The following is a 26,529-nucleotide window of genomic DNA, read 5'->3' as shown; positions in this document are numbered from 1 at the left end:
CGTTACCTTTACTTGCAGTGAGTGCGGCTGGGCAAGGGAACTACCGGGGCTTTCCTCAGTGAGGATCTGGCGGAGCTATGGCCGGGGCGGTGTCTGCTTTGGGAACGCTCCCGCTCAGCGCCCTGAGCACTCGGGACGGTGTCACCCGACCCGGCGGGGCCTCGGGGGCGGGCCCGGCCCCTGCAGCCGCCAAACGCGCGGCGCGGGCCGGGCCGGGCCTTGGCCGCGGCCTGGGCCGGGGGCCGGGGGCTGGGGGCGGCCCCGTCCCAGGGCCTCGCCGCGCCCGGGGGCGCCGCCACCGGCCCCTGCCCCACGCACGCGCCCGGCGGAGCCGCCGCCGCCATCGTCACATCCGGGGGCGGCGCTTCCGGGTCGCGGCGCGGCCCAGCTCTCCGCTGCCGCCGCGTCCCCGGCCCGGCCCCGGCCCCGGCCCCGCCTCGGGGAGCAGGCGGCGGCCAAGGCCCGGCGCGGCCCCGCGGAGCGGCGCAGCCCGGCCCGGCCCGGCCCGTAAGTGCGGAGCAGAGCGGGGGGCGCGGTGCGTGCCCGGCGCCGCCCGGCCTCGGTGGCCTCCAGCCCGCGGCGGGTCCCCGGGGGCGCAGCGGGCGGGGACCGGCCCTGCCCGGCCCGGCCCTGCATTGCCCGGCCCGGCCGTGTCGGTGCGCGCAGTCCCGGGGCGTTGCTGCGGGCGCGGTCCGAGCGCTGCTGGGGGCCCGGGGGGCGCCGCCGCCCGCGCTGGGGGCAGGCCGGGGGCTGGCCGGGGGCAGGCTGGGGGCAGGCTGCGGGCTCCGGGTCGGGCAGCGGCGGAGCCCGGCCGGGGCCCTTCGAGGGCATCGCTTTGGGTTCGGCTCTGCCGGGCTGTCAGGCTCGGAGCAGAGCCTGGTGGATGCTTTGGGTTGGGTTACGAAGCTGAGATCGCTGCCCCGGCACGGACCTGTACCCAAATAACCCCGGTGGGGCGCTGGGAGCAGCGGAGGTGCTGCATCTGACTGTGCCCCCCAGCTGCAACGAGTGACAAACCTGACAGCCGGCGCGCTGTGCCGCTTCTCCTCTTGCTCAACAGAGGCCTCAGAAGTTTAAGCAGCTTGGCAGCGTGACCCGCGCTGTGCCTCCTGCAGCGCAACTTTCCCAGCCTTACAGAGTTCTGTGAGAAACAGACCGGCGTGTGCACCTGCAAAAGGCCGCTTACACTCACGAGCAGGACAAGGAGTAAGTAGGGTGCAGGCTGCGTGCCCCGGGGCAGGACCAGCTGCTCCCCACGGGCAGCTCCAGGCTGCCTTTGCCCAGGGGACTGAGTGTCACCTCTGGGAAGGTGGCCCCAGGACCAAGTGTCATCTCTGGGAAGGTGGTGGCAGGGCTGAGGCTGCCTTCAGGCCCTGCCTGCAGGCCCCGGGAAGGGGCAGGCCAGCACTGCTGTGGTGTAGGGCTGCAGAAGCAGGTGGTGATGGTGCTGGTCCTCGTAGCACAGAGTGCTGCCACAGTGCCATCAGCACTGCAAACCATTATCGTTTGGTGCCGTGGTAATTGTGGTTGTGGCACTGCGTTATGCTTGAGATACACCTTGCGGTGAGTTCGTTGCCTTATGTTTTGCTAGCAGCAGTTCTGCATTTGTCAGAAGTGGCCAAATGAGGACTTTGTTAGGCAGCACTTCTGACAGATCCCAGTATGCGTTCTGACACGCGCTGTGTGTGCTGAGCAGCTTTATTAAACCAGGAGACCTAGCGGTTTGTTGTCCACAAGTTTCTTGTACGAGACAACACAAACGTAATCTCTGCCTCGTTTCCTTTTTGCTTGAGATGTGCTCTCTAAATCGCTTACTCTGAAAGCAAGACAAAGGTTCTTAAACATGTTACGCTTTGTCTGCTGGTGAAGAAGAAAGACCAAAATTTTGTCCAGACAAAAGTTAAAGGCCAGAGAAAAGGGAGATGCTCATCGATTGCTGAACCAGCGCGTACCTGTCCAGTTACATTTGACACGGAGTACCGAAGAGGCTTGATGTCGTGGAAGTTTTTTAAGCAGATGTTTTGCTTATGAATGCTTCTGCAAGTCAGAAGAGGTTGCAGTCTGTTACATTATGAAAACAAGGTTACAGTCGTGCCCATTCAAAGCTACGCTTTTATGCCATAAAAATATGTTTGTGCAGCGAGAAGTAGAGTGGCAACAAAGTGAAAAAAGGCTGTTTCACATTCAACTTCTTTTGATTTGTACTTCCATTAAACAAATAAACACTACAGAATGTATGAAAGAAGGAAATAAACACTCACTTGTCATTCAAGTTTCACCTCAGGTGCGAAAAACTGTAGACAAGAATTAGAGTAGTATTGCTGAACTAAACTGGGAGCTTGGAGGAAAGGTGCAAGGAATTGCTGGTTTCACTGTTAAATCTACATATAGGGAACAGGAGTTCTTAAAAGTTGTTAGAATTAAATTCTAGTAGACTACTCTTCTCTCTCTCTCTTTCACTCCGTTTGCCATCACTTGTGTGCCTTGCAGAAAGTTGTGTTTGTGGCTAGATTTACTGCCTGCATTTCAAATCTACCTTTATGGGTGTACTCTTAGGGTTGGTGTATACAGAATGAGCGTTTTGTGTAAAATACTTCTAGGGTAATGTCTTGGTAATATAGGGTCACATTTTCTGGGACTGAATGTGATTGTTTTGTTGAAAACCGACGTCTGGAGTACTGTTACAGAAAGTTTACTGTTATGTTTGAAAACCATCAAAATATTCCAGTTCAGACTAAACTACAAAAATAAGTTATCCAGCAAAGCTGAATATACAGTTGGTGGCATCTGAGATATATATGTGTGTATATATGTACATAATTTTTGATAGTCCTGTTTTAAGATGGGTACTCTAAGTGCAATTCTGAATTGTCATTCTGTGAATGACCCAGAGCTCTGTAATCCCGTGTCGGATGCTCGGAGGGGACGTACTCCCTCCAGCTAAAATCCAACGGTGCGGTTGCGCAGCAGCAGCACGGTTCTGAGAGTGGACTGGTGAGCTGGCTCAGACAAGTGCAGGTGGGTCTCACGTGGCCGGGAAGCTGACGGGCTCCAGCCGTGTGAACCCGGCTGCACGTCAGCATCGGGGAGCAGCAGGCGTGTTTGTGGCTCCGGGGCTCTTTGCAGATCCTGTGGGGTTATGGTAGGTGCAGCAGGACTCGGCCTTTGCCCTGAGTCGCCCCAGAGCACGAGTGGTAAGGCTGCAGCCCTCCCTGTGCTTGAAACACCGTTGAGACAAGTTGGGCTTCAGCACCTGCAGGCAGGCTCTGTGCAAAGCAGCTGTGCGAGGTGGACACGGGTGGCTCCTGAACAGCTCCTCACACACTGCTTGTGGTGGAGACCCAGGTAGTGAGCCGTGCTCAGGAACATCCAGGCAGAGCTGCGTCCCTTCACAACGGTCTGAAGGGCTTGGAGGTGGCCTTAGAAAGCCTCCTTCAGACTCTCGATATTATACGGGCCACAAAAGGGTAGAATGTTGAAGCTTTCTATTTCGGTCATTTCTTGTTGAAGACTGAATTTGTACAGGGTATGTGTTCAATAGTATCAGGGAAAGTCTTTGAAAGATCAATGTTTTTTTTAGGCTCCTGAATGCTATAGCATGAAGAGCCAGAACAGAAACTGCAGCGTAGCATTTGAGAAGCTTGAGCCCGTGCTTGCAGCCTTCTGTTTGCAAGTCGATGTTATATACGAGCATCCTAGGAAAACTAAAGCTTAACACATCGTCTTTTAGTGTTTTAGGCAAGTGAGTGATAAGCTGTGGTTTCATGTAGAAGTGTCGTGTCACTGCTGAAAGCCTTCCCTCCAGCTGTCTGTGCCCACAGACGTGCACTCGGCCTCCCTGCTGCACGGGCAGCGGCTGCTGCCCCCCGTTTGTGGACAGGGTGCTCACCAGGAATAAGAACAGAAGGAAATTGCAATCTGTTGTTTAAAAGCTATCCTGGTCTGGTTTGTTATTTTAAAATCAACAGTCTTAAAAACAAATGAAAATAATTGTGGTTTTTTTGGATAGCAAATTCTCCCAAACGCGGGCTGGGGAAATAGGCCGCGGTGGTTGCAGCGCGTGGGGTCATTACAGCCTGGCACTGCGGGTGTAGTGTGTGACAGGGAATGCCTGCTAGCCAGGATGGAAAAATAAGCGTAATCATAGCCATTAAAAATTAAGCAAAGTGTTTGCACATATTTAGATTAGGGAAAAAAAAAAAAAAAACACACAGGCAAGATGCCGCTTCTCTAAACTGTTTCTATCCAAAGCATTCAGTACAATATCAGAATGAAAAATGACAACACTTTGTCATCTGTTCAAATTGATATTGCACTCTTTGCAGTGACAGCTGAAAAGGCCCACAGGTGCCATATAAAGAGGTGACCATGTTGTCATATTTCATTTAGGCATCCCTCTGCAAAGCCATAATTACCTAATTAGGTTGTTAATTAGGAGATTAGCATTTCACTATATTGATAGAATGCTCTTTGCAGGCATGAGTCTAGATACAGATTTGTCTGCCCTAATTTATAATCTCTGCATTTTTTTATACTTATTTATTTGCGTAAAATCTTGATGCAAGATAGCGTAGGTTAGCTGAGAACCAACTTGTTTGCAACTAAATGAAGATTTGACAAGATCAGGAAACAACCAGAGAAGAGTGTGTTGTTTCCATGTAGACTCCGATATTCTCTCCCTCCTTCCCTAAAGCTCAGTAACTAAAATATTGAATTTGGTGTACCTTGTGTCCTGCCTAGCGTGACAGCAAAAATAAAGCCAAGTTCCGAGCGGTTTGTGCAGGCAGAAATACGTATCCGATGCCAGACTGATATACAGGATTGTAAATTGACACAGAATTTGCTGAAAGTTGTGTGTAAGGTATTGTTTCTCATCGTAACTTTCAAATTCCAGCTTCACTTGTGAAAGAGCACCTTTTAAATGATTATTTCCTTTTTAATGATAGGCCTGAGCATAAATGACAGCTTCTCTAAATAAGTATTCATTCTTAAAGGCACTTGAGCTTTTGTTGAAACGTAAACTTGAATTTTCATATATTGCTTTTCACTTCCCTTTATCCTGCGTGCACAGGGCTCCGTCTGGCATTCAAGGGTTTTGATTATTTGTACTGCTGCGAATGTAGATAACCAGAACCATTTCTTCAGCAATTGCAGACAGAAGTTAACTGTGAAATTATTTCATATAACCTGAATCATAAATTTTGAAGTATATTCACACCGTCCTATTCCAGCTTGTAGGATGTGGGGGAAGAAATCAATTTTTATTCTAATCTGTGCATTTTTTCATTAGTTTTTAAGATCGCTTTAAAGAGCTGCAGTGAGGAGTTTAAGTTCAGTGAACGTGGAAGCCCTTGAGCGCTGACATGCAACGTTATATAATTCTTCCAGCCTGCTGTGCTCTGAGTTCAGCAGTGATGGTTTGGGATCCAGGTTGCACCCTCCAGAAGTTGCAGCTTTGGAATGTTGATGGTTACACTGAATAGAATGGGACTGCTTGTTACTTCCTCAGGGAGGGCCATCAACCTAAACACATTTTCCTCTTGGGGGGGAAAAAAAAAAGGGGAAAAAAAGAAAATGAGCTACAGGTCTGTAGAATAAGAAATTTCAGTTCTTATTCTTTTAATTTAGAGGGGAAATAACCTTCCAGGAATTGGCTGGAGAATCTTGTGGAGAATTTACAGCTGCTTTTAGCCATTTGAACCAAAAGAGCCTTAAAATTATCACATCAAAATTGGTGGAATTTCAAAGTTGTAGCTCTTTCTGAAGCAGGACATTTTTAATTGCTTTCAGCTTTCTCCAGTTTTTATCACTTATTCTAGCTTACGTAGAGGTCTAGGAGCAAATTTCATGTGTCAGACATGATAGATTTTGAATTACGAAGAGCAAAAATATGTAACTTGTCTGCGAGTATTTCTTGTACTTCGTTCAGTTGTAGCATGTCGCGGAAGGGTGACGTTGGCTTGCAGCTTCGGGGACGACAGTCATGAAGTGGCAGCCGTGCCGGAGGAACCTGGGGGGTATAGGGCCGAGCTGTGAATGTGCCCCTGTGCTCAGAGCTCGGTCAGGGGTCGGTTCCTGCCTGTGAGGAGCCGGGTGTGCGTGCCTGGGTGTGCCGCCGTGCCCTCCGTTTGGGACCTGCGTGTCACCCGCTGGGAGCAGGGCAGACCTGTAGGACGTTGTGCCTTACTTCCACGCTGTATTACGGAAATGTTGGTGTGCATAACAGCCGTGCTTCTCTTGCTGTGGGAGACTGTAGGTGCCTAAATGTAGCAGCGGGGTACTGCACGGGGAGTGCTTGCCGTAAGGTGAGCAGGCTGCGATCTAGCTGCCCGACTGTCTACAAAGGCCCCGTGACACCCAGCGAGTCGTTCAGCCTCTTGATGGTGCAGTTCTACATCGCGGAGGATGTTACCTGACTGCACAAGGCTGACAGGAGGCTCGGAGGCGCTCCAGTAGTACCGCGAGGAGACCAAAGAGGGGGTGAGCGAGAGCCTTCGGATCCAGCGTGCTGATTAGATAATGTGCGGAGACTAAGACAGATGAATAATAAAGATCGAGAACAAAGTGAGGGGCCGATTTGGGTCTGTCCACCCGTGTGATGAATCACGGAAGGTGTTTGCTGATAAGTCGTATATCATCACAGCACTGAACTGTATATCATGTCATACAGAAGTACTGGTAAGGCTGCAGAGGTTTCACAGGGCTCCTCTCATTTCCAGTCTTCACACAGTGCGCTTGGCAGCTGTCTGCAAAGTATTCTATTTAGTGGTAGTATAATATTTATATACTGCAAATATTAAAAGAACGTTTACTTTTTGTTTATGATTGAGGAATGTGTAAGTTGGTGGTGCTCAGGAAGCCCCTGACTTGTGTAAGCTCCTGCCTGCGGGTGTGATAACGGCGTGTGGGCATGAGGAACGCAGAAATGGCTGTGTGCTGGCAGAGCTGAGTAGCTCCAAAAATTGATCTCATATCTGTGATTTTGCTGGAATTGATGACATAGAGGCATAAAGGTGTTCATATAAAGGTTTGCAAAGCTGAGCTTTGGTTCTTTGAAACCTTTTCCTGTCATCATTCCTCTGACAGGATCTGTGCTATCTAATTTTGCTTTTATCAAAAGGAGGAACCACTTAGAATTGTGTAGATAGCAAATACGAAGAAGGTGTGGTGTAAAAATCTAAATTAAATTTTGAGGACTGATTTCTTTTTTTTGAGGGGTGTGAAATGTTCATCGAATTTTCAGTTAATGTCACTTTATTGAGATGTATTCTTTTGGAAATTCTGAAGAGGAGAGAGAAAAATGTGTTTGCATTAAACTTTAGACATTTAAACAAAATTTCTGACTGCTTTTCACTGTCCATGTTTATGGGAAAAGTGATTGCGTGTGTAAAATTGTAAAGAAGCTCGGGTAATTGAGCACACGGACTGCTAATGGCACGAAGTCGGGGTGCAGAGTATAAAGGTAAAAATCTCGCATCTGCTGTTACATGTTGTTAACTCCCTTAGCAGACATTAAATCATTTCAAGTACAATAATAGTGTGGGAGGTAAATTAACTAACCATTAACAATCTTATAAATACACAATTAACATGCCAACATTTATATGACACATTGATGGGGCAGCAGTAATTTTTGATTGGGAGTTTGCAGACCTTTTAGAAGCCGAAGGCAGTTGCGTATTTGAACAAGTTCTTACAGCGTGCAGGTAAGCGTGGCCTTTTCCTGATGAGCGGTGTGTGAGCAGTGTCATGCACACAGCGTTCTGGACGTCCGTGCTCGGTCGTGTTGGTCCCCTGGGTGCCGCACGGCGCTGGTCGCACCCTCACGGCCCGCGGGCGCTGCGGCGAGGATGTTTGCCTCATGGCCCCTCGCTTTGAGGGCGAGGGGGGGCCCTCAGGGAGGGCAGGCCTACTTTCCCGAATAGAAATAGTCAGAAAATAAAAAATAGGACGTGGGCTCGGCACGGCCCCTGGAGAGCTGTGGCAGGCGGCAAGCGCGGCCGGCTCAGCACCGGGTCGGGTGGGCCCGGCCAGCCCCGGGGGGTGCCGGCACGGTGCCCTGAGCTGGAGGCATAACTCACCGAGAGGGATGGGGGCAGCCTGTTCATAACGAGCTGCACGCCAGCTTGATTTCTCTACCGTTCTCTTATTGAGTTCCTGCTTGCTGCTGGGTCTGTTGCTTAATAAAATACTTCTGAGTTCTTCCATTTTTTTTGTTTTTAAATGGAAAAGACGAGGTCTCTCAGAAAAGAAACGGCAGCACTTGTGGCCAGGGGAGGACACAGACCTGAGATGGTGGCAGATCGAACTCTCTGCTTGCTGAATGCGCTGGGTGCTGCTGTTTGCTGGGGGGAGGACACTAGCAGAGGTGGTAAATTTGCTGCTTGCAGTCTTGCAATGTATCTTCAAAATGTAGCTTTAGCTCTGATTAAATGGGTACGCAAATAAAGTATTGCTGTTATTTTCAGCTAAATGCAGAAGCTGCGTAGCGAGGCTCCTTCTATGAATATGTACCTCTCCCCTTGGAAGCCTAGGGGAAAATTATGAGTGCATTTGGTCCTGGAACAAGCCTGGCTCATGCTTTCTTTCACTTTGTTCTGTTAAAATCCACCAAGGAAAGGCCAGCCACCTTTACCAGATTTCCATGGGATACTACTTGGGGATTTAAATTTGATTTCCCTTTTGCTGACAGATGTTTTTCAAACAGTAACGATAGGGTTTTCTGGGTTTTATGTTTAAAATACTAAATTGCTACATTTAGTTCTATAGCTGGCATAAACTTTTGTTCAGAGATACACAAATGATTAGAAAAGCAGTGGTGATTCTGAACTTCTGGGGCTCGCTTCTGGGCTTGCTTGACCCCAAGAGCTGAGGTCCAAACCCCAGCAGCCCCCCTGAGCCCTGCTGCTGGCGGGGGACCCCGGCTCTCCTGCGGCCTGTGCCCCACCGTGCTGCTGCTCGTGCAGCTCTTCACAAATGAGCCTGGCAGCGAGCACCACCTTTGCTTTTTGGGTTGGTTGCCAGCAGGACACTGCTGTGCCCTGGCCCGCCTCAGCCACACAAGTGCTTGTGCCGGCCCGTGCAGGTGGTGGAAACGGGAGGCCCGGGCAGCTGCTCCGTCTGAGGCAGCCCGGACTTGAATTAGATGAAATAACTGTAAATCCTCAGCTACAGTAAAATGGGGCAACTGGTTGAGTGGGGGGTTGTTTGTTTTACCTGCTTTGTTTTGTAAGGTAACTGGTGTTGTTGAAGTGTTCAGGAATTCAGGCGGGCGGTGTGTGCTCACAGAGCTCTGTCTGTATTGCAGCACTTGTCCTGCACGAAGCACCGCGCAGCAGCGGGCGTGCAATGTTCAGCCCTGAGATATGAATCTCTTCATGTTTAAAATCTGTCCTGGAAATCTAAATTCTGAAGGGGCTGGAATCAGGTAATCAAGCAGTTGCAGAGGCAGAAGGAAAACAAATGCTCTTAAAACGGGTGAAAGGAAATTCAAAATCCTGTTTTTATAAATTTATTATTGTTAATGGGCAACTGTTTATTTTGTGTACGTTCTTCCCATCCTTCTGTGTGTAGTACTTAGAATATTTCACCTTATAGCAGCCGTCCCTTGGAAAGCAAGGAGAGCTGTCTGGAGCTGTTTTGTTTGGTGCTCTTGGGATTCGGGTTGCAAGCTGTCCTCCAAAAGCACCGTTCTTTAAATGGATCTCAGCAAGCAGCATAACTTAAACTGGAGCAGAATTAAAATAGTTCTCTGTACAAAATTGAGTAAGATTTTATGCATCCAGGATATGATCCATCTTGGTTCAGTGTTTGGTTGTGATTTTTTGTTTTGTTTATTTGTTCGGGTTTCCCTAAGTGCTGTGTTCGTTGCATTTCTAGGTACAGTGTCCATGGAACAAGATGGAGAGAAGATAGTACAGTGAAGTGGTGGTCCTGTGTACAGAATGGCTTTCCTGGACAACCCAACAATTATACTTGCTCATATTCGGCAGTCACACGTGACCAGTGATGACACAGGGATGTGTGAAATGGTCCTGATAGATCATGATGTCGACCTGGAGAAGTTTAATCCCTCGTCAACCTATGGGGACAGTGGTTCAGAAACACAGGGAAGCAATGGTGAGACTCAGGGCTATGTATATTCCCAATCAGTCGATATTACCTCAAGCTGGGACTTTGGAATTAGAAGACGATCAAACACAGGTAAGTGATATTTGCTGCAGAAACAATGTTGGCCTTTTAAATTCAGTTTCTGTTGGTATGGTATGCATGGGCAAATCAGAGCATGACTAGCTAGAGACCTGCTAAAGTTTTCCTTTTGTAAGGTAGAGACCCTTTTTGTAAAAGGATGTGTTATGATTCAGATACTTTAGTGTGCTGTCAACTGAATTTTAATTGCTATTTTACTTAATCATGTACAGAGGAACATTGAGGTAGTCAGTTTTATATATTAAAAAAATTAACTTGTAAAGACATCAAGTCTAAATCCAAAGTACATGAACAGTCTTTGATATTTCTATTGTTAATGTCTGGAGGGGTGTTAACTCTTGAACAGGATCGTTCTTTTCTGAGAAAAATCTACCTAGTGATGCATCAAATCTATTTGTTATAAAAGAGAGGAATGAAGTTTGTGAGGCAATGAAGTGAATGATTTGTCTGTATTTTGTCTTTTGAAGTCTTATATCTGAGAAAATCTTTGAGCTAGGATTTAAGTTACCAATTAGTAAGTCTAAGGAGGATGTGCACCTTTCCAAAATATGGTCCGTTTGTCTCGATGTGAAGAAAACCATCCCATTTGTTGTTAGGAATACTTAGATTTCTACTTATACCCAAGTAATGTGAAGTGCAAAGATTCTGCAATATTGAATATGTATGAAATGGTTGCTATTGGGTGGTTAATACTGATCTCTTTATTTCTGTCACAGTACATCCTATTTTTCCAAATTATTTCTGAAGGTATTATAACACCACCTAGAGCTCAGAAAAAACATCTGTGCTCTGCCTAACAAGTGAAATGTATGGTATGAGATACTTAGTAATACCTTTTACAAATAAGAATTTGTCAAAACTTGCAGAGAAGACAGAGCACTGATCGTTTGTTCTCATGAGTTACATTCGGAAATAAGCTGAAGATGTAGCTGCAACTAATTCGAAGGCATGTTGAGAAGTTTAATGTGCCAGATTGTCCAGCATTGTCCATGAAGATTTGTTTAGCTCAGTTGATGTTACAGTTTATAAGGAAGGAGAAGCAAAGATTAAAAATTTTTGGAATTGCTCCAAAGATTTTTTGATTCCACCAAGTAGACTGATGAAATAATCTCTATTTAAATTATATTTTGAAACTGTTTCAGTTTCCAGTTAGTGTCATATTCTGAAATAAAGGTTAAAAAAAAACTCAGCCCAATGGGGAGCCATTTTTTTGCCTTCTTTCATGTGGAATGTCTTTTATGTTCTATCATGTGTGCTGATACAACCAGGAACCTAATTCAATTATCAAGGCGATCAGCTGATGATTTAAAATGGGGAAAAAAGCCTACAAAAATGCAGGCTGATCACTACTGAACCCTTTTCAAAAATAAAGGAAGAAGAATAAAGTAAATAGAAAGCTAACTGTTTTTAATATAAATGCTTTTTGCAGTAATCAAGTACTTAGAAGTTCTTGATGGAAGAAAATGTGTGTATATTAAGATACACATATACGCATATGTAAAGGACATATTACATGCTTCTTGCCATAAGCAAGATGTTTACTGTCTGAAATTAGGAACTAATTTGATGTGTGCTGTCACTATTTGAAAATGTTTTTAAATTATGCTTCATAACGTTCATTTCTAGGTTTGGTGAAGTTTGTTTCAAAAAAGAAAGATCTTATCAAAAAGTGTGGGTTTTTTTGTCTGGATACTAGTAAAAGACATTGAGTAACTGTGAGTTTTCCCTAATAAACTATTTTTCAGCTCCATTTCAAAACATCTTTTATTTATGAAGAATAATAGCAAAGTGTCTTTTAATAATGCTACTACTATTGAAAAATGGCTGCTGTTGTGTTAGGATTAACTGAGTTTTAGTGGTGTGGAAAAAAAAAAAAAAGCAGTTGGAATAGTTCAGAACAAAAATTGATCTGCTGTTAAGTATGTTAAAGGGAAATCATTTAAATTAACCTTATCTCTTATTCCGTAACCAAAATAGTATCAAACACAAATGTTACGCTCACTCTGTAGCTGTGTAGTTTTCAGAATATTGTCTGTGTCTCATACATAAAACCAGGGGTCTGTATGTCTCAAGCATGAAAACTCATTACCTGTGAAATCTCCAATTTTTGCTCCTAAAATCTGTAAACATAAGGACATTTTTTTAATGGAATCTGTAGCTACCTGAGTAGATTTAGGAAGAGCAGGAATGTTTGTTCTCTGAAAAGCAGTTAAAAAAAGTTTTTACATGTGGAAAGAAATGAAGATAGTGTAATTTTGCATATCAACAGGTAGTAGTGGTAGGTTTTTTTTAACATGTTAGCTCTTTATTCTCCTGGTTTTTATACAGTCCTAGATATAATTATTTTGTCTTTTACTGTTGTTTTTGGATGGAGTATAACTTCTTATTATCTTTTGCAAAGTTATTGTAAAGTACGTTGCCTTTTATTATTAAGCACCTTACGAGCGTTGTATCTGTTTGATAAATTATAGAAATAACAGGTTACTGCAGAAGAGTCAGCACATCTGAGAGGCTATAGAAGCATTGGCTATTAAGTAGATCTTGTGCAGATATGCTGATTTGGAAATTAATTTTATATGCATCCCAGTATCAAAGTTATGCCCTAAGACTTGAATGGGATGCACAATGGGTGAGACACGTTCTGGTATTGCACGCCGTGTGCTGGCAGAGTGCAGCTATTGTCTACCATTGCGTTTTTCCTCCTTTTCTGCAGGAGTCGGATGGGTCATGGGGTCTTCTGGCTCTTGGCTCCATCCCCTCACTGCCTTGACACTGCCATACTAAGGAAAAAAAAAAAAAAAAAAAAGTAAAGCTGAGACAGGTCTGTGCAAGGTGTTACAAGTAGGGGAAAGAAACATCTTCCCCCATCCATGTGACTGGAAACAAAGGCTCATCTAGCTGAGACGACGCTATGTCGGTGGCATGTTTCACACAGAAAGCTGTCAGGCTGACGTGCTTGTGTGAATGAACCCCGAATAATTCCAACTCCTAACGTGGGTACTGATCATCCCATCTCTGCCCCCTGGCCAAGGCCTGCTCTGGAAGGGCGAGCTGCTGATGGCGGCCTCCAAACAGGATGAAAACATGCCTCGATCTCATTTTTGTTCTTGTGTTTTCCTTTGTCTGTTAGATTCCTATTTAAAATGGATGTTTCACGGAGTCCCGCCCATTTAGGAAGAAAGGGTTTTGGGAGGTGATTTTGAACTTCAGTCAGGACAGTAATTAGAGGGGGGGAAGGAAAAGGCATTTCTTTCAGAATAGAATATCTATACTGCAGTAGTGGTTTACCCAATATTTCCACTCATAAGCAGGGATGCTACGTGCCTTATTTAAGGAACAGTAAGATGCACAGAGGAATTTAGGCACCGACCTCGTGTCCGTGGGAAATAGGTGCTGAAGTCCCCATTTGTGTCTGTACCTTCAGCTGCTCATTGCAGCTGTTAAACTTCAAAGTTTGTGAAGAATTTTAACATTTTTTCATCAGTTACCACATTGATACTTTTTTTTTTTTTTTTGGGGGGGGGGAGGGGTGGAAATGGCAGATTTATTTCTGTCCACAGGTCATTTCAAGGGCTAAATGAAAAACAAGAATAGTAGAAAGAATAGAAAATATTTATTAACCCTGTCTTAATTGGTGAAGTGGCTCAGGAAACTCAAATTGTATCTAAAAATTGTCAGAGTAATTTAGTATTTTAGAATCTCTTCTAAAAACCCATTTTAGTTAATGAATTATCTCAATACATCAAAATTGCTAATATATCCAGTAAATTGTTTCCTTCAGTGATCAACATCATTAGTCCTACTTTCCGGTCTAATCTTCTTTCTTATTCTGAGTGTACCTTTATAACTCGGTTAATTCCTGGGGTCATTGTTTGGGTAGCTGCTCCCAGGTTTAGTTAACAGGGAGATCTCTCTCGGGAGACAGTCAACAAAAAGATGATCGAAGGTATTGTCTGGTACCCTGGCCTCTAAGTTCTTTGGTATTGCAACTACTTGAGGCTGTTTTCAAACCCTGTTTTGAAGATGGAGTCAAAATACACGTAAAGAAATATTATATTCATTTTAAGATTTGACTAATGTTGTGAAGATACAAATCATTTATTTTACTACCTATAAACTGTTTCAGCACACTGAAGAAAAAGCTATGCTAATTTATATAGCTTTGACATTTTATAATTTTCATGATTTTTAGATAAAGGATTTTATATTTAAAACTTTAATAGTCTAGTCTGAGTTCATTTATCTTTAATTTTTGAAACGGGTAGAGTAATTCATAACAGTAATTTTATTCCTGTAATGTAATATTCACTTCAGTTCATTTGTGCATTAAAATTCCTTTAAGACCGTTATTAATGATTTATATAATGAAATGTCATATTAATCACAGAAGTTTTCACATTTTATTATTCTCTTCCATGTTAATACTATCTTTATGATCTCTATTAATGTTTTATATCCTCTAATTTCAATTATAAATCAAGAACATTTTCATGTTTTTGTTGGTATTTGCTTTTCAGGGGTGCCACCTTTAAAATTTTATGACTTTTTCCCCTACACATGCAGTATAAAACATCTTTATTCATATAAAGGTTGTTAATTATGTCTTTGTTTATAGTAAACTTTCATTGACAAACTTATAGTTATAATATTTCTTTTCAAGCTCAGAGACTAGAACGTCTGCGGAAAGAGAGACAAAATCAAATAAAATGCAAAAATGTTCAGTGGAAAGACAGAAATACTTCTTACTCAGGTAAGAAGAAAAGATCTTCTATTATCCTACTGTTTTTATTTCTGCTTTTGGTGGTTACAGCATTTCCAGTTTGTAATTTTCACTTCAACTTTCAAGGCATAAAGAAAATACCAGTTACTGGTTTTGCCTTCCATTCCCCAGTTATGCTCTTCCCATGGTGTGTTGTTTGGGGGGGGGGGGGGGGGGGGGGGGGCACAGGCTTCCCATTTGTTTTAAGCTATGACTGGGGCATTCCAAATTATTAATAAAGGCAAAGTAAAGATTAAATTTTTAAAATTTAGTTTGCTGGTTTGAACTAGTTAGAGTGGCTGCTTTTTTTTTTTTTTTTTTTGTAATGTAAGTTGTTAATACAGTGTTTGTGTGTTCTGTCATCTTGTAACAACATTATCTTCTCATACTGTTATTATCTCAGTGAGCAAGAAGTGGCAACAGGAAAGATTTTAGTGTTACTGTGAGATATTTAAGTAACAGGACACACTATTGTTGCTGTATGGTACCTGATTGGCAAGTGTCTGCATTCAAAATGCAGGATCAACATCTCCATACAAGTTACGGTTTTCTTACTGTTCCAGAGGTATTTGGTCTACACAGTAAGGAGGAATTTCTTAGAAATTATATTTATAGATTTTTTGTGGTCACTTCTCTGCATGAGGGGGAAGTCTATATGTGATCTACTTAAACAAAAGCATAATAAATGCTGTCTTAGCTTATACTAGTATCAGTAACTTCTACAAGAATATGCTGCTTTTTTTTTTTTTTTTTTTACTGTTATATAATGAAGTGTTTCTGACTGGATGTTCTACATAGCTTGAATTGTAATGTATGAAATTAAAAATCTGTCTCAGTTCTCTTATTTCATAGCTCAAGCTAGTATCTATTCCTGTTGTATTTGACATACATTCAACCTTTGTGTGGTCTGTCATGCCTACTTCTTTCAAAATTTGTGTATATCTTAATGAGGTCCCCATGTAATCTCCTTTTTTTTGCCTAAATCCTTGTATCTTCCTGGCTGTCATTTGCAGAGCCTTTTCCAGTTCTATAGCATCCCTTTTTAGAGGGGTGAACAAAGCTGCTCACATGAGCAACCCGGTTGCACTAATCCTTAGTACAGTGTTCAGCTATGTTTGATGCTCTAGTAATGCGTTGTGAAATGTTTCTGCCTTTATTTCTGTAACCAGAGCTGTATGTTTTAAAGTTTAATCTGCCATGACCTCAAACTCTTTGGTCAATATTTTTGTAACGTTTGACCATTGGTGATGCAATTCTTTTTTTCCTGATTTAACTGCTTGATACTCCTTTGCAGAAATATCCAAATTACACTCAGATTCTAGTTTCCTCCTGTCTGTGTGTTTTCTTTTTCACGTAGGCTCCACCATGACATTTAGTTCCTTTTGCGCATTCCCTTGAAGATAAACATGATGCATCAACCAGCAGCGAAGGAGGTGTCCTGCTCTGTAAAATTGTGCTGGGCTTTCATTTGCCACTGAAGAAGCAGGCAGATGGATCAGTACCTCCCTGCTGCAGATCAAATTTAAATAAAAAAATAAATTACGTAAAAACTCCAGGCGCTTGGTATCTCTCTTTATTGGCAGAATTGATTTTCTTTCTCAGCTTAGTAACTGAGGTTCTTCATGTTTCTTCACTAATTTGCATGAAGAGCAACACAGTAGTAATAGGCTAGGAAAAAGAGAAGCTTTAAGACATATCATCTGTGTCTTCCTTTTTGTTCTGTGTGTGAGATGCTGTCTGTTCTGTTCCTTGAGTTCAGCATTATTGGTAAATACACATTAAAGCAGTAACAATAGATGCAGCAGTTCTCACGTGGGGGAATTTGGCTGTCTTCTTCCAACTGTTTATCTGAGCTTTAGACAAAGTCAAGCTTATGGCTGACATCTTGCAAACTAAAAGGACGCCGGAAGGTTGCTCTTTTGTACTGCATTAGTCTGATAGCATCATCTCCATAGATAACTCGTCACAGAGAGATGCCCTGCTGTAAAAGGAAACTCTTACTAGCGTTGGCATTGTCCTGGAGGTGGATATGTAGTCGTAATTTGAGGTGTTAGGCAAATGCATATCCTTTGTGATTATTTTTTTATTGCTATATACATAAATAAAAAGTCTACTAAGCAGGGTAAAGGGAAGTGAGAGACGAGTAATTTTGTGTACGGTAATAAGAAATAAGATACGTATTTTGTACTTATCTGTCTGCCTGCCATCATGAGACAAGCCACTTGCCTTGTGAAAGGAATGAATTTGAGAGAGGAGGCTGTAGAAAAACTATGTGCGTTTGGAGTTGGTCAGGAGACTAACAAATACAAAGATGCTCCAGGGGCACTGACTGAATGGAAGTGAAGTGGAACACATCGGAGGTCTTTTTTGCTCAGCTGTGCCACCAATTCACTTTAGCTTAATGTGCATCAGTGCTTTGTCAGTAGAATGAAAATAACATCTCAGCTTCATGTCGTATAGAGGTCTTGCTATCTTAGTAAAGCAGTTTGTGGGTCCTACAAACCAAATGTTGATATACATAGGAAAAGGTTACTCTTTTAAAAAATGCAAGGTATTTTTAGATTAGCCTATGAAAGCAAATACTAAATCATTGTATCTTCATCTTCCATTCATTCATTTAGGAACAAATAGAATGTGAATTCGCAACATACTGACAGAGTCATTCAAAAACCTCAGACTTCAGCCCATATATAGTAACTTCGATAGCTAATAAAACCACATGTTCAAACAAAAAACATGCACAGAATAACAGGAAGGCTTACTTTCAATAAATAAATTAAAATGATGCAGTTAAAGCTAACTCTTCTGTCACGTAAGGTATTTGACTTGCGTGAAAGCTATACAAAACTCAAAGCAAAACAGATGTCACTAATGAATGCAGAATAATTTTCAAGATCCTTTTTTTGCACATCCCAAAAAAGGAAACAATAAGCAAATCATCTTAATGTTTCCGTAGAGACTAAAACACTTACTTGTTCACTTGAGCCATTAAATCCATTATTCTCAATCCAAAACATAGTGGATGAGACCGTCATTTTCAATCCAAAAAAAAGGATGAGAAATACCAGGTAGGGGTAATGCTCTAGCACAATTGTAGTTGATTGTTGTTGTTTGGTTGGTAGGTTTTTATTTGTTTGTTTGTTTTTAACAAAGGTAAGTTTGTGACCCAAAAAAAACACAAAACACACAGAATCCCTAGTGGTGTTGCCATATTTTTAAAAAGCATTTAATCAAACTTTTTTGGTTAATCACAGCCTCTCACAAGACTGTTAGGTATCTGTTAGTACAAATATTTAACACGTTTGCCAGCTGCCTGAATTTTCAGGCTGGTAAAATAAATTGCGTTTTTGAGTAGCTATAATCTGACAAGTTTTAATTTCACAGTTTAAGAAATGAATCAGCTCCCTGTAGATGGAGTCCCTAGTCAGTCTGCCTTAGGAGCGTTTTCATTTCCCTGGAGGGGCAACACGTAAATCTTTGAGAGGTGAGAGAATCCAAATGCACGAATGCAGAGCAGGGTCAGTCCAGGAGAACTGGTGTTGGTTCTCAGTTAATGATTGATTGAGTTTGGGGGTTCTTTGCTCCTAGAGCAGATGTGGAGAAAACTTGTCCAGATTCAGTCACAGTTTCTTGCAGATGAGACCCATTGGTATTAATAATGCTAAAACACCCCAGGCTCTGTCCTGATTTTGTAGTGTCCTTGTAACACAAGAAGCCCTATTTAATTTAATTTATTTATTTAAGTATTCTTGTAAATTTTGTGTTAAAACTGTTTCTGGTAATTCAGCTATGCAGTCTCTTCATATGAAAAGAGCTTTACGATGGAAGCATTTATGAGACCTCACAGACTCCATGAAGTACTCCATTAACTCATATTACCTTTGTTTTTATATATATATATATAAATATATATATTATTTTTTTAGCTTTTTTTAATTGTCCTGAATGGTGTTGGCAGGTTTGATACTTTGAGAGGAGACCATATCCAGTCTACCATGAGAAGTAAACTCCAAAGGAAGGGTTCTTCTGGATCGGATGTAGTCTCTAGCCCACTGCTGGCAGCACAGTGCCATTATAGTATAGTAATGGAGTGTAATAACACATGTTACAAGCTCAATTTGAAATGCGATTGCATGGCCTATTGCAGATAAAACAACAGTTCTTTAGAAAAAAAGAAAAACAGTCAAGCAGAAAGACCAAAACTGCCAAATTCTCTTTTTGAACCTTTATTTTTATCTCAATTCAAGTGGATCTTGTAGTGATGAGTTCATTGTATGGGGAAAAATGCATCTTTTCCTCAGTCAGATGTTAGCATTGTTTAAACTTCTAATATTTTCATACCTTTGGGCTATAAAAGAGTGGTGGTAGATTCTGTCTTGCTAAAGCATTTACTGTTTATATATATACTTTGTGTTATCCCTCTTATAATGTCATCTTTTTGTGGTAATCAGTAGTCTCTGTACATCTCCTAATACAATACTCTCATCTCTTTTCTGATCTACAGCAGAGGAACTGAGCTCACTGTTTGAAAAAAAGAATTTCAGAGTAAAATCCCCATGTTCTGGGAAGCAGTCAATATTGTCTGTGCGCCTTGAGCAGTGTCCACTACAGCTGAATAACCCCTTCAATGAGTACTCAAAATTTGATGGCAAGGTAAGTAAAACAGATATTTTTCTCTTATATCCAGGTGATCCCTGACCTGAAGATGATAAGCCTTAGGCAGTTCTTGTGTGCATTTACTGGTTCAAACGTTAATTAGTCTTTGTAGTAGGCTTAGTTATTTTGGAGTGGTTATCTGGAAACATGCATCTCCTCATCTTAAACATAATAGATTCAGATTCAGTAGAACCAGTTCTCCGCTTTTCATTACAAAATTGTGCCTTACCTTGCTGTTTTTCTCCTCCAGCAGGTTTGTTAGGTAAATGTATAGTGTGGCAGAGTTCTAGATCTATAGGGTTGATGGTGAGACCCTTTGTATAAATGATTGGTTATTTGGCACTTCTGAAAGTCTCTTCTGCTTAGTCACATCACAGCACTTGCTAAATATTCCACTGTTTGTTCTGTCTTTATCTTCAAAATGCTCTCACAATAGTGGAAAAATCCACGCTCTGTTTAGAGGGTAGAAAAGCATAGCTGCAACAGGGCAAGATCTGTGGGGGAAAAAAAGGACTAAAGAATGTAATTCTGTGTAAGTACTCATCTATGTAACAAGTCAAGGAGGTTCATTACAAACCTAGGAAGGTTAGGTTGATTCCTTGTCTGCACTCACTTTAAGAACTTGCATTTGTTATTGCTCAGAATTGTGGATTACTATCTTTCCTTGTATGCAAACTAGTTACTCTTTATTTTCTTTCTATATCATAAAGTCTGTACTGGAATATAAATGTTGTGGTGGATCAGTGTCGTTTGTTTTGAAACAATTATAAATACTGCATGAATCGGTTTTCAGTTGGATTTGTTTGTGGAGTATCCTGTGAGAGTGTGAAGTTTGAGCTTCATTGCCATTCTGATGGAAGAATTTCATATTATGTTAAGTATTTTTAAAGTGCAAAGTCGGACATGTAACTCCACTAGTGTATTTAGAAGTAGTTAGAGTATTTGTAGAATGGTAACTTTTAAACCATGAAGTTCATGTCGCAAAAGCTGCCTCTATTCTTACCTCAACTACTATGGGCCAGTAAGTGTAATACTAATTCAGTTTTCCAAAATGTTTGGCCTCATTAATAAATGATAGCACTACTTCTCTGACAACACAAAGATACCTTGCTGTTCTTACCTCATGAAATTTCAGTTTGGCAAATGTTTACATGTACTTCCAACAGTTACAGACAGTGGAAGTAAAAATGACATCAACGCTTCTTTAAGGGAAATTTATTATAGTTGAATGGTGTCCCAGTCTTGTTGATTTAATATTTGAGCATGATTTGGGATCCTTGCTAGAATTTTTATCAGAAATTTGAAAAACTTAAGCATCTTTCCCTCCCATTTTGATAATCAAAATTGCTTTTTATTTATTTATATGAATTATAGTTGACTGTAATTAACATCTTAATTTTCATATTTGTCTGATATACTTAGCAGGTGATTGTTCCATTTGAAGGAAATTGTACTGTACAAATTAGTTTCAGATATTAATGAAATACATCAGTGTTACTCAGTTGTGATGCGTAGGGTGATATAAATCAGTTTGTGTGTGATTTAGAAATCAAAGTACTTATGTAACTCTCCAAAATAATTGAATTGACATTTTGTTAGACTATAAACAGACTGTATTAATTATAACAAGATTGTTTATATTACTCTGGTAAGTTTTTCAATAGAGTGGTCATAAAATTTATTCTCTAGACTTCTGTATCTGTTGTTTTTTAATACCTACTTGACCATCTGAGATGTAGAGGAAACATTAAAGTTTGCTAGTGACTTACTCTACTTACATAAAGTTTGTTGTATTTTCAGGCAGTAATGTAAACATCCAGATTATCATTTTTTCATTTAAAAAATGTTTTTAATGAAATACCATTGATCTGGTATTTATTTTTATTGATAATATATGAGCAGTATTTTTCAGATAAATGCAGTTCTTTCAGGGAGTAGTGTGTGACTTATTTACATAATTAACAGAGCCACGTATCTCTTGGGAAAATGATACCTAATTGGGGAGAGGCGGGGGGATAAGGAGGGGCTAGGGGCCTAATTAAACATGTCTTTTAAAAAAAAAAAAAAAACTACTTAATTATGTATTTACTCGAGGGATCACAGCGGCTCTGAAATCTTTGAGATTATAGATTATAGCCAGGCTCTTCTTTTTATATGCATGTATTTGAGTATTGTAACATAAGCTTTCAGCTTGTTGGCTAACACCTGTTTTGCGGTAAACCTTCAGGAAAGCTCTTCATCTACAGTATGTGAGCTTTGCTCATGTGGGTTCAACTGCATGCTGAATGGTTCCCACTTACCACTAATTTAGCTTCCTAACTGACCTGATGCTATAAAACCTTCCTATGCAGGGTCTTCCTTGCCCTGCCCCACCCCACCCCAGCCTTTGATTTATTGTTTTAAGCTAATCAGTTAAAAATAAGAAAACATTGCATGCAATAACATCAACCAATTCATTAAAATGCTTACATCTTGCAGGCATTTTCTGCCAGATTTAGTGTCTTTTTCATAACCACTTCTGCAATTTTATGAAATAATAAAATTTTAAAGCACTCTAATTTCTTCCTGTTCTGATCAGTTCATTAATTACCGAAAAATTAGAGAATATGGCTTGTGAAATGCAACTACATTGGAAGCATTCTAATCAGCTCAAGAATTCAGGTGACTCTTGGCACATGGTTACACAGGACAGACTTCTGGCTTTCATGTGCATTGTAAAACTTCAGTTCTAACCAGAAGACATTCTTATAACTTCTCATGCCTGCATATTCAAGTTTTTCCTTAATGTAGTTGATGTAAACCTAACTCTTGCCTGCATGGTTTGTAAATCATGTGGGTTGGACATCTTGGTTAATAAATCTTGCAAACTCTAGCTAAGATTATCATATGAAAATAAGCCTTATTTATTAATTCAGTTGTCATTTGTGTAGTAAATTACTCGAAGGCTTAAGAAATCAGTTGCCATTTCGGTTTCCTTTATCTGCATGCAAACTAAATCATCAAACATTTTATAGGTAAGTTTAGCTATATTGCTGTTTACAAGATTTGAAAAATCATATTTTGATGGCTTATAGTCCCAACCAGCTGACTGTTGATAAGGTTGGGAAAATAAGACAGACCATAAGAGAGAGTCGAAAGCCATAGCCATGTACCAGCCATGAAACACAAAAGTGTTGTAACCGCTTGTTTCAGCGACAGAACTGTGAGATTCACAACATTCAGATTAACATTTCTTTTCAGGAGTAATCACAATTATTAGATAATGACTGTTGATTTTTAGTGGTAAGCTTTGTTGCAGAATCAAGACCTTAATTATTCTGCTCTTCTTTATTTTGATATTCAGAAAGAGGGTCTAGCATTACCTGTCTTTCATTAATTGTTTTATAAACATATGTCTTTTCATTCTATAGAAATTCAGAATACTTTTTTTTCAAATCACGAGTGTAACTTGCTTGAGTTGCTGGAAAGTGGGGTGATGAGTCTTATCTGAGATATTAGTCATAAAGGATACTGATTTAGTACAGTATTAGTGTCAAAGCTATTCAGCCTCATGACCACTAGCAAAAGTAAGTGTTGCCAAGTTCTACTGGGACAGAGGAAAGTCATGCAAGAATCGACTGTTAGCTCTGCAGGATCCTGCATGACTAACTCTTGTTAAGGCCCCTGTTTACAGTTCCTGTGGAAGTCATCTTTGAAGTCCATCCGCATCCATTTTTCTTTGTAGTCTCTGCCACCTTTAAGAAATTCTAATCACTTGAACTGACAAGTGTCTTGTCAGTTCGGTTTTTGAGATGCCTCTCACCAAATGGCTGCTCTTACATCCTGAGAAGAATGTTAACAAACACTGAAGTGCTACAGGACTGTTGAAAAAAATAAACTAAATGCCAAAGATATGTAAAATAGTCAAAGAAGAAAGCTGAAATCAAAATGTAAAAAAGGGATCATTCAGCTCTAGAATAAACTTGATGTGCAAGGCAAAAAACTTTTCCTGCATGCAGACTAGTCTTCTTGATTTTTTTTTATTGCAAAATCCATAATTACTAGCTGACAATCAAGACTTTAAGAGTCTTCTAGTTTTTCTGACCTTATAGGGGCATTGTGGGCTTACTTGACTACTGGAGATAATTTAAAAATAGGTTACCATGAATTTTGATTGGATAGATACTAAAAATCCTACTGCAAGCAACGGTACCTCTGAATGGTATTATTTTTTTTATGGGCAATTTTAGTAATGTGTTAAAAACCAACAATTTCTCTTACAGCAACTGTTTTAAAAATGATGCTGTGGAAAGCATGGGGGGAAGGGATAATTCATGAGTGCTAATTGCTTGGCTGTTAATTTTCATAAGTGTTGATAGAAGCAGTTCCTTAAATTAAACTTTGTTTAAAATGTATCAGGGGAAATATTCCACAATGTTGGGCCTGAAGTGAAAATTAATATGAATGCTGTGGCAATTAACACGTACTGGTTAATAGCTTTTAGCAGCATTTTGGGATGATAGTCCTTAAATACATTTTTGCATGCTGCTCTTGTTTCAGTCTTGTTTAAGAGTATTTCTGGATAATCATGAACAAATGTTTTCCACAGTCTCCCGTATTAAATAGCTATACTTAAAGAAAGTACATAAAGAACTTATGAAAGAAGCAATACTGTTGTATTTAATATTGAGAATGTTTAAAACAATCCAGTATTGAAATCTGTGAAATATTTTTATGTAAATACTCTGCCCCAGAGCTGCGTAGAATGTCCTCATGTTTTTTTTTTTTTTTTAAAGCAGTTGCTTTTTCTGCTAATTTTAGTGGTTTACATAAAACATGCACTCTACTGAAATACTTGAAATAAAGATACTTATCGTGTTATCATTTATATGACCTTTCAAATGGTGTTTGGATTAGGTACACATTACTCTGCTCTAGCACACACCTGGTTCTAACATCTTGTAATAAAATACATATAATGTTGCAGGTAGTTTTTAAGAGAGATTTATTAGAGAGAATTGTGTACAGTGCTTTTTTATGCTTTGCGAACAGCTCAAGATGTAAGTTACACAGCCTTCTAGTGTTTTGGAACACTTGCTTTAACTATCCTTGTTGTGATGTCTCTGTGCCCCAGTGGCATGACGTGGTGAGATGGGCCAGCGCAGCTGCCGGAGAGGTATTTTAGTTCTGCTGAAGCGGAGGCTGTGCTGTGCTGTCTTCCTGGATTGGCTTTGCACTTCGTTTGGCCAGGTACAAGCAGCATTGCTTGGCATCACCCCTGCTGGGGGACGATCCCACTCACCTGGGCAAGAGGAGTGGGCTCCCCGCACACCAGCACGGCCGAGCAGCACGTTCCTGGCCGTGGGCTCCAGGGAAGCTCTGCGGCCTCTCCCCATGGTGCTGCTCCTCACAGTGCCTGGGCAGCACTGTGCACTGGTGCCAGCTCAGGAGAGGGGTCAGGGACACAGACAGGGGAAGGTCAGGGACAGGCAGTGTCACAATGGGCGCTGCGGGTGTGGGCTGCAGCCTCTTGCTCGGTCCAGTTCCAGAGCTGCACCGTTGGGCTTTAGGCACCTGAAACAACTGCTGGGAGCATGTAGTTGTGTCCCACTTTCCTGTCAGCAGGCTGCAGCTCCTTGTAAATTTTTTCACCCCGTCAAGATGGGGAGTTGAGGTCTCATGTAATACTGAGCACCTCTTGCCATCAGTGACGTGCATCCCTAAGACATAGGGTTTCATACTTCTGGTCCTTACGTGTAGCATCACATCTGCTGTGCAGAGAGTCCAGTCATGCTTTCCTTAAGATGGAGATTCTTAACTGAAAAATTACCACTTTCTAAAATAAATTTTCTTTCGGAATACGTGATTAACATGAGCAGTGCTGCTAGCTGAGTTGTATTTAAATAAAACACCCCTGTATTAAGAATGCTTGGTTTGTTCTTTATTGTGTCAAAGCTGTAGTGTTCCTGAAGCCTAATGAGCACACGTGGCTGCTGGCGCTGTGGGCGGTGGTGCTGGGAGGAGCGAGGCCCTGCGCCCGCGGTCAGTCCGGCAGCGCCGTGGAGGTCACAGCACGCGGGCCTCGGGCTTCCATGCAGCGATTAAAACATATTAAGCTGACTGTTGCTCAATTTAAAGTACTTCAGAAACTGTTTTGTTATTTCCTATAGAAGAGCCATTTGTCAGCAGACAGGGAAGCGCCTTGTGATGGTGGCTGAGTGCTCGCGCTGGGCGGGCAGGGAGCGGATCTGAGCCCCCGCGGGACTGCGCCTCTCCCTCAGGGGCCTGCTGTCCTCCATCGCGCCTGCTGTCCCCCATCGGCCGTCCCCATGGCTGCGGTACCTCGCAGGGCAGCGCAGGGGTGGCGTGGCCTCTGCTGGCCAAACTGTCGCCTGGGGTAGGAGGCTGAATGTTGTTTTTTTGCCGTCACCTCTGTTTGGGGACATGAGTTTTATCTCTCAGTTCCAGGCATTTCACTTGCATTAAAAACATTTTTCAGGCCTTATGCAGATTAATGTAGATCTGGTTTGATTAACTTCTGGCTTGAAGGCACATTTGATTCACTTCTCCCTCTTCTGCACCTCAGCTCCGTGTCTCTTGCTGCTGTTGTTCGCAATTGCCCTTCCTAGGCAGCATTCCTGCCTTACAGAGAAATCCCTTTTTGAAAACGGATCTGTGTTTGTTCGTGGCCTGTTGCAGTCTTTGAACTCGTTGAAATGAGCCAACAGCCCTACTGGGATAGTACTTCCCAAAGTCCTGCATTGCTTTGTGAAACCGTCTGCTGCCTGGTGTTCGCATGTCAAGATGGTGTTGTCAATGCCGCCGTGCTTCCCGTTAAACTTAAACTCTAAATAAGATGAAAGTAAGTTTTGAAGACCTGCAAAGTATGCTACTATGTAACAAAGAATTAAATTGATTTGTTATGT

General features: G+C 41.8%; 2 protein-coding genes across 8 annotated transcripts in view; one reads left to right on the top strand and one right to left on the bottom strand.

Annotated features, from left to right (window-relative positions):
- PBX3 (PBX homeobox 3) overlaps nucleotides 1–309 on the bottom strand; it is a 111,047-nt gene extending 110,738 nt beyond the window's left edge. For 3 of the 5 annotated variants that reach the window (XM_082775509.1, XM_082775508.1, XM_082775510.1), the window contains exon 1: nucleotides 7–307. The gene's annotated coding sequence lies outside the window, so the exon portion shown is untranslated. Of the gene's footprint in view, nucleotides 1–6 lie in introns of all 5 variants that reach the window. The other 2 variants (XM_082775512.1, XM_082775513.1) reach the window with 2 other exon arrangements.
- A 60-nt stretch (nucleotides 310–369) lies between these two features.
- MAPKAP1 (MAPK associated protein 1) overlaps nucleotides 370–26,529 on the top strand; it is a 102,763-nt gene continuing 76,603 nt past the window's right edge. Inside the window, exons 1-4 of one of the 3 annotated variants that reach the window (XM_082775507.1) lie at nucleotides 370–507; nucleotides 9,880–10,203; nucleotides 14,870–14,959; nucleotides 19,473–19,621. In XM_082775507.1, coding sequence (XP_082631633.1) covers nucleotides 9,945–10,203; nucleotides 14,870–14,959; nucleotides 19,473–19,621 — 498 coding nt within the window. In that variant the 5' untranslated portion in view covers nucleotides 370–507; nucleotides 9,880–9,944. Of the gene's footprint in view, nucleotides 508–816; nucleotides 1,207–9,879; nucleotides 10,204–14,869; nucleotides 14,960–19,472; nucleotides 19,622–26,529 lie in introns of those variants that run through there. The other 2 variants (XM_082775505.1, XM_082775506.1) reach the window with 2 other exon arrangements.

Source organism: Aythya marila (genome assembly GCF_965140915.1).
Source record: "Aythya marila genome assembly, chromosome: 19".
Taxonomy (NCBI): domain Eukaryota; kingdom Metazoa; phylum Chordata; class Aves; order Anseriformes; family Anatidae; genus Aythya; species Aythya marila.
Note: the sequence above shows the minus strand (reverse complement) of the source record. Positions and strands in the feature narration are given on the sequence as shown.